Below are 20,984 nucleotides of genomic sequence, written 5' to 3' on the forward strand. Positions count from 1 at the left end.
TATATATGACCATGAAATGTCATTTGAGATTTGTTTATCAAATCATATGAGACCATTGAATTTTCAAAATAAATACTACATTTTTCACTGCACAACCGACTATGGAAAAGCTACTTGAGAATGATTAGTTACTCTGCTGCTTGAGGAAATATTGTCTGTAGTGACATAAACTTGTTCAGTTTTTCCAATCATCAAATAAGTTTATTCTATAGATCGTTCTACACTATTTTTCTTGTAATTAATTTGTATTGTGTGGTTTTCTGACTGCGAAATTTTGTAATAAACTTCAAATCTAATAAAGATATTACTACTTATTTGACCCGAGAATTGTCAATAAATTTTTTCACATAACGAACACATCTCCATTGCAAAATAGTTACAACTACTACTTAAAATTTATAATTTATTTGGAAAAATGAAAAAATGAAACTTTTTATGTTTTTTTACCACTTATATTTGTAACTAACGTTATCGTAGTTTCGTCCTATGAAAACATTTTCAAACCATTGAATTGTATTAGTTTGAAAATGCCTTTACAGGACGAAACTGCAGTAATGTTAGTTACAAATAAAACTGGTAAAAATACATAGAGGGTTTCATTTCTCATTCTTCATAATGATCTCTTACCACGTAGTAACGGTTACATACATCGATTTATAATTTATTTTAATATGAGATTACTTCCATGTACTCTTTATCACATTCTTATGGTAAATATGGTAACTTGTAAAGTTGTATGTATGGTATTTCTCTCGAATGATGACCTATGTCCTCATTACATAAATTTCAACGTGGTCATATGAATTTACTCACAGAGAAGATAGTAAACAAAGCAGAATAGCCTGACAGTCAGAGAACTGACATGCTTATGAAGATAAATTTAATTTCATCTTCCTTCATTTATTGTTAGACTGCTGCAAATATTTGTTGAAATAATATCCGATGATATAACGTAAGTAGATTCCAATGTTGAATTGATCAGTACGAATATAAAGCATCTTAGTAACCCCTTAACTTGGTAAATAACTCATTTTTTAGATCAGCTGAATTATGAAATGTAAGCCCAATCAGGAGACCATCAAAAAGGATAGTGAATACATTAACGATATATTTTTTTTTCAGTAACACAGATAACAGTTCACATAACACAAAACATTGGTAAGAACAAAAAATCTTCACAAAGACACTGGCATCGACAAAAAACTGACATCTTGCTTATCGGTACATATTACAAATTAAATTTCTCCGCTGTGCGTGTCTGTCTGTGATTATATAAAAAAACACCAAGTGGATTTTCATAGGTTTTCAACAATAAACGAAGTGGTTCAAACCGAAGATATTAATATTTCAGGTGACAAAGTTATCTGTGACAAGTTTGACATAAAACAAAACAAATCACTATACCTATATTTCTTTCTTTTGTGAATGGCTTGCTATACCCATTATCTTATCAGTTATCGCCTATTATTAGATGGGCACTTGCCCTAATTGTTAACATACTTTTATTTGAGTGAACTTTATCCACGATCTGAATAATAATAGTCCATAGCAGGAGCACCCAGCTTCGAGGGTACCTCCGCGGAAATATACGCTATTGAATTGTGTGCGGATAGATTAGAAGAATCCAACCTCACACACATGTCAATAAAAATATTCTGGGACAGTCAAGCGGCGTTGGAAGCTCTTGGCTCCTACGGAGCAAGGTCTAAATTGGTAGCAAATTACCAAAAACGACTCTCTTCTATAGGAAGACTTAACATATGGTCACTAGTCTGGATTCCTGGCCATACTGGCCTGGGAGTCAATGAGGCTGCTGACTCCCTTGCAAAGGAGGGTGCTGCAAGCAGCTTCATCGGACTAGAACCTGTCATCGGCATCGCTTTAGGCTTTATGAAACAAACATTGAATACCTGAATGGCAAGAAGATTTATGGACTTTTGGCAGAATCTTCCAGGATTGGCTCACTCCAAGGCGTTCATTCACCCTACGAAGCTTAATGCCAAACAATTGCTGGACTACAGTAGGGATGAACGACTATGTCTAACAGGTCTTCTTACAGGTCACTGTCATTTGAATCATCATATGCAGAGACTCGGACTGTCGGAAGACAGTGTGTGTCGCCTCTGTTTGGAAAATGATGAAACAGCAGATCATATACTTTGTGCCTACCCCGCTGAGGACCGAATCAGGTTTTTAGAGTTCGGCAGAGTCGTACTCTTGCCATCTGATCTGAAAGATCACTCACCATACAAATTAAATTGCTTCGTTAAAAAGCTGGGTTTATTTGGTCCAGTGTGAAAAGGTGTGAGCCACAATAAACCCTTGCGGGTTGCGGTGGAGGAGCGAATATACCCACTCACTTTAGACCTAACCTAACCTAACTCAGCTTCGCTCAGGAAGTTTATATGATTAACGGAAGACAGATTTTTTTTATGTAGTACTTGGAATAAAAGAGTGAACTTTAATTAGACCTTTACACTTCTGGAAACAAAATTGAAATAACTATATGTGAGTGGTTTATTCAACAGGAAATGACAACCAAAGTTTTCGATTTCGAAGAAAAGGAGACGCAAGCCCTCCTTTCAAACAACGTTCCACAATGTTTTTTTTCTAGAGTAGAAAAAAGGATGTGAACTACTCAGTCGAGTATCCCTTCAACAAATGTTCGAATATAAACTCTTTTCTGAACTAACCATCAAATCGACCTCAGAAACTAGTTTGCAATGTCGCAGGCACAATCAGAACAACAAGAATATGAATAAGTTTTACGATATTGTCAAGTTCATATTCTATGTTAGTCACGTCAAAAGAAAATTGGCAAAAAAATTGAAAAAATCTGGGAATAGGTACTATTATACATGTAGTTTTCCCTCAAGCGGTTATTCCAATATCGATCCAAAGGTCCATTGTAAGAGGTCAACTGATCTCGCTTAATATATCCCTACCAATGGGTAGCCCCACCCACAACAAATTATTCTATAAAACTACAGTTTCTACACATCTTCATAACAAAACAGATTCTCCAAATGAGTATTCATTTTACAAAAGCACTTTTTTTGACAGAATCCGAATATGTAAAGCAATATATGTCATTTCATTTGAAAAAGACCAACTTTGTTATGCTACATCCTAGTGTTACCCTGTATATTGGAGAATATTTTTGAAAAGATCAATGTCAAGAAAATATTTCCTGACATCTTAGTTTGCTGACATCCTAAATCTCAATCCACAGCGAGTATGCAAGTATGATTATATGAATAATCAGTCAGTGTTTTGTCCCTTTTTCACCGACATATCTACATTGTCTACTACATTGTTCTAGAGTCTGCAAGGAACATTAAATGCACCTTTTAATTGCAGCGGTGATGAAAGAAACAAAGACAATTTTCAACAGCCATTAATCCAGCCTAACTACACACACGATGTCTTTTCATGAATAATGAAATCATTTTCAGAAATCTAGGCCATAAACATAACAGTTATGATTTCATTTCGAAGCCATGAACACCACACCAATTTAAATATATAAAAAATAACAAACACACATGGCTAACATATCAACGGGACTTCCTCTGCGCATATACCGGAACCGAATATTGCACCAGGCATGATTCCGTCGAAAAAGGTTAAATTATAAATCATCAAGGCTAGACGAGTATTACAAGAATAATTGCTCATTGTCGACATTGATGTCGATGAACATTTGACACAGTGCCAGATTGCTCTAAACGAGTCAATGGTAAATAATTATATTAGGTTGTTTCAAAAGTTTTGTCCGTTTTTATGAGTCCCTTTTGAACTGTAATATCTCAGTGAATACTCCTTCAATTTGATCGAAATAGACGCCATTTGATTCAGTGCACCTTTGCCTACGTAACACAAGTCGATTAATTCTGTCAGCGTTAATTGGGTACTCGGGATTCGATGAAGTCGACGAAGGCCATTTTTGCCTGTCCCTGATTGGCGAAAGTTCTACCGGTGAGAAAGTTATCGAAGTATTTGAAAAGATGGTAGTCGGATGGCGAGAGGTCTGGGCAGTGTAGTGTGTGAGACAGAACTTCGACGCTCAAATCGTTTAATTTTTGGACATTGATATGTGAAACGTGCGGCAGGACGTGAAGCAGGATCAAATTTCTTCTGTTGATCAAACTACAGTTTGATCTTCCTCTTGAAGATGATCACTTGGTAATCGAAACACGTGTCGAAGTGTTAAAATAACCACCACATGACATAGCAACCTTGATGTTATGCAAATTGATAAACCCACACCATTTTTCAACAATTTCAAACAAATGCATACTAGATCGAAGACAATGATTTGTCTTTGTGATGCTTCACATGGAGATTAAAATATGTTTCTGCTGTCTTTTAAGATATGCATATGAAACCGTTGGGTTTCATATGCATACCTATATATACGGGGGTTCCAAAATGTCACACATGACATTTAGGAACACGCAACCCTGCATACACAAATTTTCCCTGAATTTGATGATTTCATTTCCAGAAGCTATATGCACTACTCTATTTCAATATTGAAAAGAAATATCAAAATAAGACCGCTTTGGTGGTTAGTACATTAGTGTGTAAGAAGATATTTCGAAAACTTGCAAAAATCTCGATGAAAAAATAACTAGTCCCTGTATGTCCACTAGAAAGGTTTTTTAATATAAATAAAATGAGATGAAAGCTAAAAAATGAATACTAATAATAACCCACAGATTGTAGGGGGTGCTCAGGCCTTTTCTTTCACAATACCAATAGAATGTATGTTATTTAATAAGTTGTGTAAAGAATTATATTATGTCAACTAGATTACTAAAGACGGAGATAAATTTGTTGTTATTCAAACTTTCGAAGTTGGAGACTTGAATATCAATCCATATTCACTTGATTTGTAATGTTAAACTTGGTTTTCATATTTCATAAAGCAATAATGTGAAAAATGTTTACACCCCACTAGAAATATGTATCTTTTTAAACATTATATTGACGAAGATTTTGGGCTATCTGACCTAGAATATATCATTAATCTTTCTCTTCAAGGATGTGTTTTCGTCAAGAAACAACAGAAAAGTTGAAAATTGTTTTTGATTATGAAAGTGAGGAAAAGAGATTTGAAAATCTCTTTTAAAATGAGAAGTTCGCATAGAAGAACGAACATTCAAAAATAGCAGCTAATTCATATTGAACTTGAATCAATTCAATTACAACAGAGCGAAAAAAGAGTTAGTTCGATGATCAGAACTGTTCCATGCTTCCAAGAAAGCTAAAAACCTTTCAGAATTTTTCCAATTGTAGTGAAGGTCAACTCCAGAAAGAATATCAGAAAAAGAGATGTGTCTACACTCATGCTATAAATATAATCCATAGTTTCTCTATCGTGTAAAATATGGGTTGGTCATTTCAATTGAAGAAATGTTTCAATCCTTTTGGATATGCAAAATCATCAAACACGTAATGGCCTTAAGCATATCGTATTGTCTTGTTCTCACTGTAAATCATTCTGGTGTTTTAATTTCCTAACATGTTCGCGAATTGATTTACATTGAATAACACCTCCATAATTAGATATTTTTGTTTGGGACTTACTCAACCATTTTAAGTGAAAACCCATGTTAGGTACGGAAAGACATTGCTTCTGGAACTTAGGAGGAAACAAAAAAAGACATATAAATTTGTACGTGAAAACAAAAATGGGAACCTATATCACGTGCCAGTAGTAGGGGAAGGTGGTACAAAATGATCCCTCGAGGTTATACGATCACTCACTGTTGTACCAACTTAACAGAGGCATCTAGGATATTTCATTTGAATTGCGTTTCACTTTGGAAAATTCGTACAATCTCTGTCAGTGTCGTGGCCTCGTTGGCAGTGATGATGTTTCCATCACGAACTATTCAACATTGCTATGTTCAATCTGAAGTTACCCATTATTTGACATTATGTAACTTCAATTTACGTATATACAGGGTGGGCCATCGAGAACTTTACATGGAGGTTTTGGGTACTAATCTTGCAAATCCGAAAAAACGTTCAGACAGGTCGATTTTTATTGGCAGAGGGACAATTTTTACCCCATTTTCAGCGTCGTCACTTCCACCCCGGAGCAGAGAGGTGAACAACCCTTGGAATTTTGATAGGGAATAGGCGGCGAGTCGTAAATCGTTTGAAAGATCTTGGAATTCTCTAAACAATGGTGTACATTTTTTTAAATCTGGACGTATTTGAAAGAGTTCTTTCCGATAATTAATTTTAATAGCAACAAATTGTTGCACGCCACTGCTCAGTTCGAATGTATTTGGAATTCTTTTATTTGTTTCTTAAGCTACTTTTTTGTTAGTTTTGTAGTTCTTCTTTGATGAGAGGACTATTACAATTGAGAAATGGTTAAAAATGCTGTTTCTATTTCTTATTTTTATGTTAAAAGTAATATCTACATTATTACTAGTACTGAGTAAAATGTTGCTGGAGAAACAATGGTTTACACAACGGCAGAGAGGGTTGAGTTGATTGAACTGTACTATGGAAATAGACGTTGTGTTAGGAGAGCCGTTGATCTGTCCAATCAACAACATGGGAAAAATGTGTCGCGACAGTATGTTCTCGATTCAATTGCAAAATTTCGCGCAACTGGATCTGCTACAAACAAAAACGGCAAATCGAACTACCAGTAACAAATGAGGCGACACAAGTGACAATTCTGGGCCATGTTGAGCTTGACCATACTTTGAGCACAAGAAAAACATTTGTTTCCGGGGTGTCACGAACTAGCATTCGGCGTATTTTAAAAACCCACGAAATGCATCCTTACAAGATTAAATTAACGCAAGAACTGAATGAAGATGATTTCGATCGACGCTTACAATTTTGCGACTTGGTTAGTGAACGAGCGGTGGAAAATCCACATTCTGTTTTCAACATTTGCTTCAGTGATGAATGTTCTTTTTTTCTAAATGGCATAGTTATTCGCCATAATTGTCGCTATTGGGCTAATTCAAATCCTCACATTTTTCATGAAGTGCATACTCAACGTCCACAAAAATTAAATGTATGGGCTGGAATTTTTGGTGACCGTATTGTTGGCCCATTGTTTTTAGAAGGCAATTTAACCGGACCTGGAGCTTCTGGAAGATACTATTAATCCCCTAATCACTGATATTATTGAAAATGACCACAATTATCGGGAGAATCTGTTAATATTTCTTCGGTTCGGACTTCCATTGTCTAATTTAATATAAATCGATTTGAAATCCCTGAAAAAGTCTGTAAAAAAATTAAAAAGATTAACTGAAAAAAAAACAATTATATTGAACAAAAAACTGAAATTACAAAGAAATAACATACAGGCAATAACCAAAAAATAAAAAAATTGAAAAATATTATCAACAAGAGATGAAAACTATCCTTATTCCTCCAAGATCTGACTATTTATAGGTCACTCGAGTGCTTTCACCTATCCCCTCTTCCCTCTCACCGCTTCATTGGTTTTAGCGGGAGAAGACCGTTTGGCGGGAGTTGATCTTTTTCCGCTTGATTAGAGGTTTCCATATGTCATGTATCTCTACGCTAGCTTGGCTAAATGCGTTGTTGGACAACATATACGCGGCTTCTTTGAATTTTCTCCTAAACCAGTGTTCTTCCTTGTGGATGATTTCAGCTTGAGCCCACTTGATGTTATGCTAATCAGTCCAAACATGCTCTGCTATTCCGTATTTGCTGGTTTCTCCTCGCTGTGTGTGTTTCTTGTGCTCAGCAATGCGAACTTTCAATGGCCTCTTAGTTTCACCGATGTATGATTCTCCGCACTCGCAGGGTATCGGGTAAATGCAATTCATGGAGTCGCAGTCCGCGTTTGGTGGCCTAGTTTTCGTGGGGCTGCTACGGATAGTGTTCCCAGATCTGAAACAGGTCCTGATGTTATACTTGGACCCAATCCTTCTTATCCTTTCCGATAATCCTCTGATGTAGGAAAGTACAAGTACTGGTTGTGGCGGCTTCTCTTCCTTGTTGAGCTCTTGCTGACTTCTAGCTAAAGCCTGTTTTACTATCACTCTGGAGTAACCTTTCCGTTGAAGGTCATTTTTGATGATGCCTGGTTCCTTTTCGAGACTTCTCTTTGTATTACAGAGCCCGAAAGCACGGGGTGTAGTAGAGTCTTGATGATTCCTCTCTTAGTCGATTGATGGTGGTTGGATTTCTGGTTCAGATACTATCCTGTGTGAGTGGGTTTTCGATATACAGATGTTTCCCATTTAGGCTCTGTTAATATTTCAACAAGATGGAGCTCTTTTGCACTTTGCTCTGCCTATTCGGCAGTATTCAGATCAGACTTTTCCGTATCACTGGATTGGGAGGCGGGGCACTATCAAATGGCCACCACGATCACCATACCTATCGCCGTTAGATTTCTTTCTGTGAGGTCATTTGAAAAGCAGAATTTACTGTTCTTCTGCATCACTCGAAAATTTACGGCAACGAATCACAAATTAATATCGCCAAATCACTCCAGAAATGCTCCACAATGTTCGAGAACGTTTCCAGCACAATCTCTATTATTGCATGGAAGCTGGAGGTGCCCATTTTGAGCATATGCTAACATGAGAATGAAGTAAGTAATTTCAACTCTGAATGTAATATGGTTCGTCCAAATTTAAAAAAATGAACACCGTTGTTTAGAGAATTCAAAGATCTCACAAACGATGTGCGACTCGCCCCCAGTTCCCTATTAAAATTCCAAGGGTTGTTCACTCCTCTGCTCCGGGGTTGAAGTGACGACGCTGCAAATGACGAAAAAAACTATAACCCTCCCAATAAAAATCGACCTGTCCGAGCGTTTTTAGGATTTTCAAGATTAGTATCCAAAACCTCCATGTCAAAGTTTTCAATGTCCCACCTTGTATTATATTATAAATGTATTTGAGTTACTGGTACTGATCAGCAATAGGTATATTTCACGATCCATAAACATCGTATTATCAAACCTTGCAAAAAATATGTGGTAGTTATTTATGCTTTTTCACTTTCAAAAATCAATCGAAAAACAATCGAGTTAAGACGCTCTGTTTGTTTATAAATGGATGGATTAGCGATGGGATCCCTACTATCTAGCATTATATCCGAAATATACCTGCAAACCATAGATGAGAAAATCTTAACAATAATAAAAACACATGATGAAAAAGGAGAATGGTTCAGATACGTTGACGATGGACTGTACATATCACAAAACAATGGAATAAGAATAGAACAAATAACAGAAGAAATTAACGAAATAAATCAAAAACTATGTTTCAGCATTGAGGAAAAACACAACTCAAAACTTAACTACCTGGACATAACCGTAGGATATAACCACAACAAAACACAATTTCAAATGACAATATACAGGAAACCTACACAAACAAGTTCAACCATACCCGCAAGTTCAAACCAACCACCATCACACAAAATGGCTGCCTATAACGCATTCATATATAGAATGTTACGGATACCACTCAGCAATGAAGCCCGAAACAAAGAACAGAAAATCATATACCAAATAGTCAACGAAAACGGATACACCCAAAAGACAATAGATAAACTAGAAAACAGAATCAAACAAAAAATACAGAACAAGGATCAAGCCACCCCAACAGACAAAACAACACAACGATGGACAGCATTTACGTACGTAGGACACCAAACCAAAAAACTAACAAACATCTTCAAACCACTAAACATCAACATCACATACAAGCCGAACACGAAGATAACACAAAAAATAAACAACTATGAAAAAGAAGAAGACAAAGACCAAAACGGGATATACAGTATACAATGCTCGGACTGCAACAAATTCTATATCGGCCAAACCAAGAAAAAACTGATCCAAAGGTACAATGAGCACAAAAAGGCATACATAAATCCAATAGTATATAAATCAAACCTTGCAACACACGCCATACAAAACAAACATAATTTCCCCCCACCAGAGAACATAAAACTAATAAAACCGCATGGACATTTGGGAAAACTTGAACATCCATAAATTCAACAGTCATAAATCACTTATCGAGGAACAAGTACAAATCAAAACACAACAAGATCTCACATTCAAAATATTAATCAAAACCATACACATTCCTAGAGAAGATCTAACACGAAGAAGAGTACCTGATGCAGAACAAATACAGGCAAATGTACCTAAAGTACCTGAAATACCTGAGTTAAGACGCTCTGACCGTATAAAGAGGCAGACAACAGGATGACCAGTTCAGTTTGAGGAGTGCCAGAAGATGACAGTACTACCAACTGTCGAAAGCGCTCCGCAGATAATTAATAGAAGATATAAAGCTTCAAATCCTTTTTGTAGAATTTAATATTGAAATACTCAAAATAAAGGAAAATTAGTTGCATCAATCAAATAAATATATATATATATATATATATATATATATATATAAATATAAGTAAAATTGATGTTTCAAAAAATTGTATGCATAAATTAAGTTCATGTAATTATTGCGAAAAAAAGATTCTGCTGTGATAGTATTTATCAATTTACTACCGACCCAACACCCGGCTTTCAGCCCTTGATGATATAAGAACTAGAAGTTTCGGCTCTATTGAAAGTTCTGGAACAGTCCATAATATTCGAGTGTATTTGCAAGCATTCCACAACATATCAGAACATTGTGGAATGTTCGATATCAATTTGAATTATATTTAGTGAAGGGCAATTATAATGTGCATGAAATACTTAAGGTATAATTAACGTATTTGATGATTAATATCGTATCCGTCTGAATAGTTTTCCAATTACCATATTACTCGGATATGTGGCCATTATTTCAAACATCGAAATGGGTACAGTGAGATTTCCTTGAAAGAATGACATATTCTATCCCGGAACTTCTTTCCAGATCTTTGAAAGAAGAATAATATCTTGTGATTTTTTTGTTATATATGAGAGGTTTCATTGCAACACCAGCCATAGAAAAAGTAAATCTACTAACTGAGAAATTTGCGTCTCTCTCCACACTCGATTTTCTGAGAGAGGCACCACCCACTATTCCCACACTAGAATCCACAATGCCGGAAATTTCTTTTCGACAACGTCTAGTCAGCTCAATATCAGCAAGGCGTCTGGTCCTGATGAAGTGCCCATTGTCGTACTTAAAAAGTGCGCAAATTAACTCGTACCAGTACTTTGCAGACTGTTCAACCTATCTTACAAGAAAAGGGTTTTTCCTTTACTCGCGTTCAGCTTATTCCCGAAAAAGACAACAAAAATCTTCCAAACAACCAGTCGCTTTGCTATTAGGGATATCAAAAATCATGGAGAAAGCCGTAAACCACCATATCTCAAGATATTTGGAATGCTGAGCGTTCTTGAGCGATCATCAACGTGGCTTTCGGAAACAAAGATATTTCCAAACCCTTTGATCGTGTGTGGCATGAGGATTTGCTGACCAAACTTCATTGCTATGGCTTGTCAGATCATTTTTGTGTATCATGGAAGCTTCATGGAAGAACGTTTTCTGGAAGTGGCCGTCGATGGATATCTCTCTGATACTTTCACCATCACCGAACCCAAAAATCCAATATATTGCTTTGCTGACGACAGCACATTTGTCCCGTCATTCCAGGACATCGGCCATGAAGGCACATCTTCACCGACAGCAGGAGGTTGCATATCTTAATGAGGATCTAGAAGTGATTTCGAATTGGGGTGAAAGTAACCAGGTTCAATTCAATGCCACGAGAACCCAGGCATTGGTTTTCTCCAAAAAGATAAATGTCTTCGGACCGGATATAATATCAGGACAGTCAATTCCGTCTTCAGCTTCGATAAGTTTGTTGAGGGTTAAAATGGACACTAATATGTATTGGCACTATCATGTCGCTGGAATTGCAAAGGCTGCTTCTCAAAAGCCTGGAACATTGTTCCAAACCAGAAAACTACACACCTCAGCTAATTTTGATGCTTTATAAAGCTGAGATCAGACCTTCTTTGGAGTATTGTTCTCATGTAAGGAGCTACCTCATAAGCATATCCTAAAGCTGCTGGATTCTATCCAGAAAAGAGTCATCCGCCTGATTGGAGACTCGAATATCACTTGCAACCTTGATAGTCTGGAACATCGACGAAAGGTTGGAGATTTGTCTCTTTCTACAGATGCTTTCACGGGAGGTGTTTAAGTGACTTAGCACATTTGATTCCACCAAGAGCGATAGGTACATATCAGAAATATGGGACGGACTGTGGTTGCTCATCGTTTTGATGTTCAACTCAGTAGCCTTTGAACTTCGTTGATTAAGAACTTTTTCATTCGGAGAACTGCGTGTATGTAGAATGTATGTGGAAATTTGACTAATAGATTCTAAAAGATGAATACGAGATTGAAACTAGGGATTACTTATCAGTAATGATAATAATAATTATAAGATCGTATTGAATCATGAGCGTCTAAAATATTTCAAGCACAAATAGAAACATTATACCAAATGACTCAAAATTTCTTCACGATAAATCAAAATCAATAGTACTTACATGTATCTTGCAAAACGACACACTGACATTTGTAACCCACGAAGATTGAATAACATATCGACAATAATTGATATTGAGATCGAATCTGAAGGACATTGTACGCGCAAGAAATGTATCGAATTAAAGAAAAAACATCATGCATGTATTCGAATGCTTTCAGTCATTAAAATAATTACTTGCATAATCATCGAGAGAGGGAGAGAGGGGTAGAAATAAAATTTCTGCAAAACAAATGAGTATTGCGTGTTATTGTTTTATTATGAGCGTACGAAATAATCGCACTTTTGAATCTCTAACTGCCGACTGAAGTGTGAATGAGAATAATTAAGCATGTATACAGAGATTTATTGATAGGTAATTGTCTAATCAGTTTCCGTATTGTAAGTAATATAATCGATATCTAAAAGAATCTAACAATGTTAATGAGATGTAGATTTCATTATATCGTTATTTTCAATTGAAGATAAATTTATTGAAACTCTTAAGTTATATCAAAAACTGCAATTATAAATATTAATAAATATATAGTTCTCTTGAATTACAATAAGTTACTTATACAAAAGTGAGTGGGTCTATTTTACCCTCCACCGCAACCCGCAAGGGTTTATTGTGGCTCACACCTATTCACACTCGACCAAATAAACCCAGGCCCTTAACGAATCCGATTAGATTGTATGGTGAGTAGTCTTTCAGGTCAGATGCTGAGTACGGCTGTGCCAAACTTTAAAACCTGATTCGGTCCCCAGCGGGGCAGGCACAAAGTATATGCTCTGCTGTTTCATCATTATCCAAACAGGGGCGACACATACTTTCTTCCGACAGTCCGAGTCTCTGCATATGATGATTCAATGACAGTGATCTGTGAGGAAGCCTGTTAGATACCGTAGTTCATCCCTACTGTAGTCCAACAACTGTTGGACTAAGCAGAGTTGAATCATAAAATTTTAGGTTCTTTGATAATTTTAATGTTTTTCTCTAAACCTTCAATTTTTACAATAACAAAAATAGTGATAAATGATAGGTCGTCATTCGCTGAAATTGGCGTTCAAACGATAGTGGTAGAAATTTTCAATTTAGCTTAGTAATAATAACAATTTACATCAATTGAAGAAAACCTTATGACGAATGGTCGAAGCGTCAGCTCAAGCTGTTTTTCAGCCAAACCCTAAGAGTAAAAAGATATAAAAAAAAACAAATCTATGAGAACAATATCGCTAACGGTACATTTCCTAAAATACATAATTATTTCAAAATGTTTTGAAAATAAATGATATGGTTATTTGAAATTGTTAACACACTCAGCAGAACCATGACCAGATGTGAATGTTTTTTGAAATATTATCTTGCTAATAATACAGGTAATTCAACTAGAAAATATACCTCACGTGAATAAAAAGCAAAACACATAACCAACATAAACAATCGAGCAATAAAATATATTTTTCCAGAATTCTGTCTGTTTCTGTTCAAAATCTGTTTTTCCGTTAATCAGCTGTCGCCCCCATACGAACGACAGAAGTTGAGAAACTTGTGCGAGCTAAGGACTAACGAGGTCTTACCTTTTAACGTGTGATTCCTAACACGGTTGCAGAATCATCCCAGCTTCAACCAGATAAATTCTCTCGAGAAAAATATCTGGTCGAGGTAGGAATCGAACCCACGGTCTTCCGATCGTGAGTCGGACGCACTACCACCGCGGCCAATTCCACAACAACAATTGCTTCCATAGTTTAATTTCATTAAAAATAATGGTATTCATATTAAAATTGCTCAGAGTTATTGAGAAAAAAGAATTTCTTTAAAATGCTTTACATAGTGGTTAAAACATATTTCCTATTAACTTTTATTATTATTTTTTTTTTTGAAAAAATGGGAAAAACATTCTATGATATGAATTGAATAAATTGAATCAGTATTCATTGTTTAAATATTCACATTTATCAGTAGTATTATATTTGTTGATACTTTTGTCTTATTATTTGAATCAGCTTCGTAAATGACAGAACAGGAATTATCATTATTTTCAAAACCATAAAAAACTTAAAAAAATTCCAGTACCTTCCAAGGTCTGTTTCAGCAAATAATAGCCTAATGGGTACCACTTGTTCTACAATATTTTGTAAGTTTAGGGTTCCGCGAAGTTTTTCAGCGCAATGAAATACTTTCAATTATTTTCAGTTGAGAATTTAACTTTACCTTCTTCGATCGTATTTTTTTTAAATCGATGAAAATGTTCCTACCTGACCTAACGTAATATCAGAGAGCTAAGGATCATATTCAAGCCAGTTCAGCTGAAAATTCTCATATATACATTGAAAAATTCAGACTCGAAAACTACAAAAAATCAAATTTTGATAGAGCTTGAAGTGTTCTATCTGGAAAAACAGAACGTCCCCATTTGAGCCATCCTGTATTCCATGCTATTTCTAGTATAACTGTATCAATAAAGAAAAAAGAAAAGTGCTGTGATTTCTGGGATAATAAATTCACAATTGTGCTCTGGATCACACAAATTTACCTCATATTCTGGATCTTGATAGAACTCTTTCCGTTACCGATCCTTCTTTGTTCCTCATGCATCCTCGCTACCCTAAACTGCACGTCATCACTATTAACAACTTTTTTCGTTTGAATATTATCAGCACGACTCGTCTTTTTGGTTTTATCTTTGGATTTCTTATTCAACTTCTGCAATTTGCCCACCCTCAAAGACAACATTATCCTCACCCTTATGTGCCTTATTATATATTTCTCCGTCCTGAGTCTTGACTTCGAGGAATCATAATTGCTTCTTAGTGAGAGTTTGTGATTCTGGTAACTGTTCACTTGTCTTTCAAAAGCAGTTACTTGGTTATGGTTGGATTGGAAGTTGTCAAACTTTTTAGTCAGCCCAGAAGTGTAAAGAGGGTTGAGATACACGTTATTTAGAGAATTGTAATTGCTGTTTTCTTCAGAACACTCGTAAATAGGTTCTTCGTGGAGATTAGTTCTGGAATTCAGGGTGTTGTATAAGGCGATGTTCCTTCCCAAGCTGTTCTTCTTGGTATATTTTCCATTGGAATCTCCTCTACTTTTGGACCTTGAATTCTTGGTTTGTTCATCATTAAGTTGATTAACCGTAAATTTGTAATTATTGAAGCCCATTCTCTTCTTTCTTCTAGGTTTCACGTAATTCCAGACTTCTGCCAGAAAGTCTTTGTCTTTGTTTTTCTTCTCCAACAGGTTCGCTTTATAAATTGCAGGTAAAAGGTTGTCACTCTCACTCTTTGTCACTTTGTGAGAACAACTAGGAAAATTATTCCTGTAGTTGGCTTTCATTTCACGAAAAATTCGGGACATATTGTTTGCGCTAGACCTTTCACGGAGATACAACATTTCTTCCCCGATACTGCCATCGTCAGAAGATTCAAAATTCAACTCCTTCACAGTTTCTTCATTTATTTCGGCAGCACTTCTGAGGCTTATCAAATCGTCAACATTTCCAAGCGATATAGAACTAGTATCTGATAGCTCTTCGTAATTATTGCCTTCCATTGGTGTTTTTGATCCAAGCTCGAGGAGATGACTTTTGTTATGAACCCACCCTTTGCTGATAGTCCATTCTTTGAGCCACTCTGGCTTGTTGGAACTTTTTTCTCTTTTCTTCGTATCCACTTTCTCGAAACGGTTCTTCAAAATCACGCGGTGATGGTTATTAGTAATAGGTCGCGAATTCGGGTTCCAGGAACCTTTTTCAATAACTATACACAAGCATAAACAACGGAAAAAGTTTGACAAAAGTGACATTTTTTCGAGTAGGCCTTCGCGTGGTTACATTTTTTTATTATTTGAATCTCACTGAGGATGCCGCTGAACTGATTACCGATATGAAAGCAAATTTCCAAGCGGATATTCATTGTTTACTATACTTTGTTTACGGCACGGTGCTGTGACCGACTGGTCAGGCATTGTGAGGGTAATTCGTTGCTCTTTGTAGTGACCTGTTCAACCGGTCAATTAAAATAATTTAATTGTTACCGTTCGCACTTGTCAGTTTTAGTAAATCGACTCTTCCTGGGAATGTTGTTGGTTACTCATAGGATCTTGTGCTTTGTCTAATTATTTAAAGTGAGTGGCTAAATCAAGAATCAAAGTTAAAAAAAAAAAAACATTTTTCAGTTATTTTTCATAGTATATATACTATGTTGGTACATTATGTGATGGAATATATTTGTGAAAAGTCGATTTTTGTTCTTAAAAAATGCGTTCAAAATTTAAATAGATACATCTAAATCCTAATAAAATCGAAAAGTTATAAGTATTTCTCAGGTAAGAAGGCATAAAACAATAATACAATAATACCTTTCCAAGCATTAAAATTGAAAAAGGGCTCGTACAATTTGAGAAAAATAACACCAACCATAATTTAATTCATGCAACTTTTCAACAACTATTGCAACAATTCGAAGACTGTATCCAAATATACACCGACGCATCCAAATCAGAAGAAGGAGTGGGGGCAGCATTCACCAGTACTGCCTCCAATCACTCCTTCAAACTACCAGCAGAAAGCACTGTATTCTCAGGAGAACTTTATGCCATATGGAAAGCACTTGACTATGCAGAGAAAAGCGATCACTCAAAATTCTTGGTAATTACCGACTCACTGAGTACACTGGAGGCAATAACGAAGCTAAACCCAGAACACCCCATCATACTTCACATCAAACATAAGCTCCACTCAATCATTGAGAAACGTAAACATATCCACTTTATGTGGGTTCCATCACATGTTGGTATAGCAGGCAACGAAAGGGCCGACCAGCTGGCAAAGGATGCCATTACTAACCCACTCACAGATATTGAAAAAAGAATTGCCCACCCAGACCTGAAACCGTTTTACAAACAAATCCTTACTAACGTGTGGCAACAGCAATGGAATGGCTCCAACTCTAAATTATCAGCAATCAAACCATTGGTCTTACCCTGGAAATCACTTCCAAAAACGAGAAAATTGCAAGTTATCCTGTCACGTCTTCGACTAGGGCTCACTCATGAATACATCCTCAACGGTAATAACCCTCCTACATGTGAAGTTTGTGACTGTGCCACAAGTGTCAAAAATATTTTATCTGAGTGCGCATCTTACTACAACGAGAGAGTCGAGTACGACATCCCCCCTTCAATTGAAGCAGCGTTAGGACAAAATTGTAACTATGAAAAACTAATTGCCTTTCTAAGACGTATAAAGCTGCTGCACCGTATATGAAAATTTATTGTAAGAAATCAATGTACTATGAAATTTGAATTGTCGCTAATAACCCTCGAGGTTGATGCGACATTAAATAAATGTAATTAAAAAAAAAAAAAATGGTCAAGAACTTTTCGTCGAAGTAAAGAGAATGTGATAGTAAGTTTTTCAATTATTTTTGAGTTTGTTGTTTTCCAAATGATTAATATACTGAATTATGACACTGTTTGAATTCAATGTCATGTCTGAATTCAACACCCTTATAGTGGGAGTAGAATAATCCTGATAATAATATTGATAATAATTTTATAACTTAGTAAAAATATATAAATAATACAAATACACGGAGTGAACAAAGTGATTTAGGATAAGTGCAAAACACTTGTTTCCCATAAAACAGATAATTGGAAGAAATATATATATATATATATATATATATATATATATATATATATATATATATATATATATACATTTATATGGCTACCGGTCAGTCGGTAGCCAAGCGGTTCGGCGTGGGTGCTTTGTTCACTCACTCGAATTGACTGCCGTGTTGGTCGGTGGTTCAAGCCCTAGTCTGAACGATCGATCTTCACTTGCTACCGACAACCCGTGTTAGGAATCACACGTTAAAAGGTAAGACCTCGTTAATCCTTGGCTCGCACAAGTTTCGACTTCTGAGGGTTGTCGTTCGTAGGGGTGCGACAGCTGGTTAACGGAAAAACAGATTTTAAACAGACAGATATATATATATATATATATATATATATATATATATATATATATATATATATATATATATATATTTATATATGGTTGGTCAAACCACCAACACTGACATAAAAACTTGGCAAGTTGACTTGGGTGTCACACCAATAGGTGGTTCCACTTATGTTTCGCTTGCGTTTACGCAGCTATTTTTATCAAGTACTTTCTTGGTTTTTCTCATTTTGTCTTAAAACACTCAAGCGATAACCATGGGAAGATTACTATCTTCTCCTGCCAGAAAAGTGAGAATCTCTGGAAGGGAGATTGACTGGCAAGCGCGGGTAAAGTACCTCGGCCTTCTAATAGACGGTAGGCTCACTTGGAACACGCACATCATGTGCGTTGAGTCTAAGATCGAGGGTCGGATAGCCAGTCTGTACCCTCTGATCAATAGAAAATCAAAGATGAGTTTAAAAAACAAAATTACGATCTATAACACGATGTTCAAGCCTGTCATCATGTACGCTTCAGGCGTCTGGAGACAAGCGGCTCCGTCCAACATTTCCATTTTGGAAAGGTTGCAAAACAAGTTAATTAGGATGATTGTGAATGCTCCTTGGTTCGTGCGGAGTGAAGCCATCCGCAGAGATTTGCAGCTGCCTTCCATTCGGCAGTCCATTCAGTCGAGAGTTTTCGAAAAAACGGAAACTCATGAAAACCCGTTAGTTAGGGAAGCCACAGATTATGCTGCAGACGACCCCTCCCGATATAGAAGGCCCTGACACTCTGTCGAATGAGGCCCTCATGTCCCCCGTTAACGGATGAATAACTTTTTCATCCATCCCACCCCAGCCAGGTAGGGGTATCCCGTGAAGGGCGGCACTTATGTCTAAGAACTTCATGCCGTCACCAATTCAGTCATGAACCCATTGGTCCCTCTCAAGACCAACAATCAGCCAAAAGGGTAGGGGAGCTGGTCTCCAAACCTGGACGAAATCACGATGACATTTTCATTTTGTCTTCAATCGAGAACCGCCTGTCCGGTACTGATGATGCCCAATAGGGTGAAACAGCTGTATACCGGTGGCTCTTAAATTGAAATCAATATGGCCATATGATATATATATATATATATATATATATATATATATATATATATATATATATATATATATATATATATATGCATATATATGTATAAATAGTTGAAGGACAGTTTTTGCTGACTAGTTAGAAAAAACTTAGGAACTATCTTTGGGTGACCAGCAGAACGGAAGTGTACTCTTATAACACAAGTTATTCCAATATTTCGATAAAGTTTATTATCATTATCAAGGAAAAGCTACAAAAAGTGATACAATAATACGTTTAAATGTCAAAATAGCTTTCAGAACCATTCTAACCATAAATAAATTATTTTCAAAACTGTAGGATAAAACTAATATACGAAACCATTTTTAATGAATATTAAATTTGTATCCATTTCATCCTCATGGAACAATATGGCAGATATTTTCAGTTTTGAGAAAAAAATGAGTAATTTTTGAACTTATTAGATAAGATATTAGGTTGTTTCAAAAATTTTGTCCGTTTTAATGAGTCTACTAATGTATTATCTCAGTGAACACTTATTCAATTTAACCAAAAAAAATGTGCCATTTGGTTACGCGAAAGGAAAGTAGAAAATATCTTGGAACGTAACAATTTCTGTCGATTGTTCAAATCGTGGGGCACCCACTTTTGTACCATTTTGACCCTTCCAATACATTTTAAACCATCAAAAACCGCTTGGGAGCTGACACTCATTTGTTCCGTTTGTGATGGGTCAGTCTCCACAAGAGTCCTCAAATCCTCGTCCTGGTTACTGTAGGACCGGCCACTTCGGGACTCATTTTCGAGGCTAAAACCTTCGGAACGAAATTTCGTAAACCACTCTCGAACAGTCATGATTGCCAAATACCTGGTTAATTTTTCGGGTTGTTTCGGCACCGTTTTGGTTCAATTTGAATTCGTAGAAAAAAATTGGCCGAAAACTTCTAAACGACATCATGAAGCAATAAGCTGAAAAGGAGCAAAAAAATCAAATTTGGAAAAATGAATAGCATCAATGTATAGAGTAGAAAATTCTCTATCGATCAGTATATATAAATTACGCATATGAAACCTTGGAAGCCAAATCGCAACTTGATGTAATATATACAGATTTTCGAAAGGTGTTTGACACAGTTGATCATGATGTACTCTTGTGTGAATTGAGTGAGTTTGGGCTGTCATATAATCTTCACAAACTGATAAGAAGTTATTCGCAACACAGATATCAAATGGTAAAATATAATGGCAATACATCGGGTGAATTTGAGGTCAACTCCGGAGTTCCCCAGGGCTCCAATTCGGGGCTCCTTCTGTTCGTTCTTTTCAATAATGACTTACCATCGGTATTAAATGATACTGAAGGTGCTTTGTTCGCTGTTGATTTTAAATTTTATAAGAGAATATAAACTGTTAGAGACT

General features: G+C 36.1%; 1 protein-coding gene across 4 annotated transcripts in view; it reads right to left on the bottom strand.

Annotated features, from left to right (window-relative positions):
- The window catches only part of f (espin protein forked), a 279,147-nt gene that overhangs the window by 203,343 nt on the left and 54,820 nt on the right, over positions 1 to 20,984 (bottom strand). The window contains exon 1 of one of the 4 annotated variants that reach the window (XM_074175971.1): positions 12,536 to 12,656. The exons of the other annotated variants lie outside the window; for them this stretch is intronic. Within the exon in view, the coding sequence (XP_074032072.1) occupies positions 12,536 to 12,591 (56 nt within the window). The 5' untranslated portion in view covers positions 12,592 to 12,656. Of the gene's footprint in view, positions 1 to 12,535; positions 12,657 to 20,984 lie in introns of those variants that run through there. 4 annotated transcript variants of the gene reach the window in all.

The sequence above is a fragment of the Leptinotarsa decemlineata genome, unplaced genomic scaffold, assembly GCF_025532065.1.
Source record: "Leptinotarsa decemlineata unplaced genomic scaffold, Ldec_3_MD MMD2_tig00001393_RagTag_RagTag, whole genome shotgun sequence".
NCBI lineage: Eukaryota > Metazoa > Arthropoda > Insecta > Coleoptera > Chrysomelidae > Leptinotarsa > Leptinotarsa decemlineata.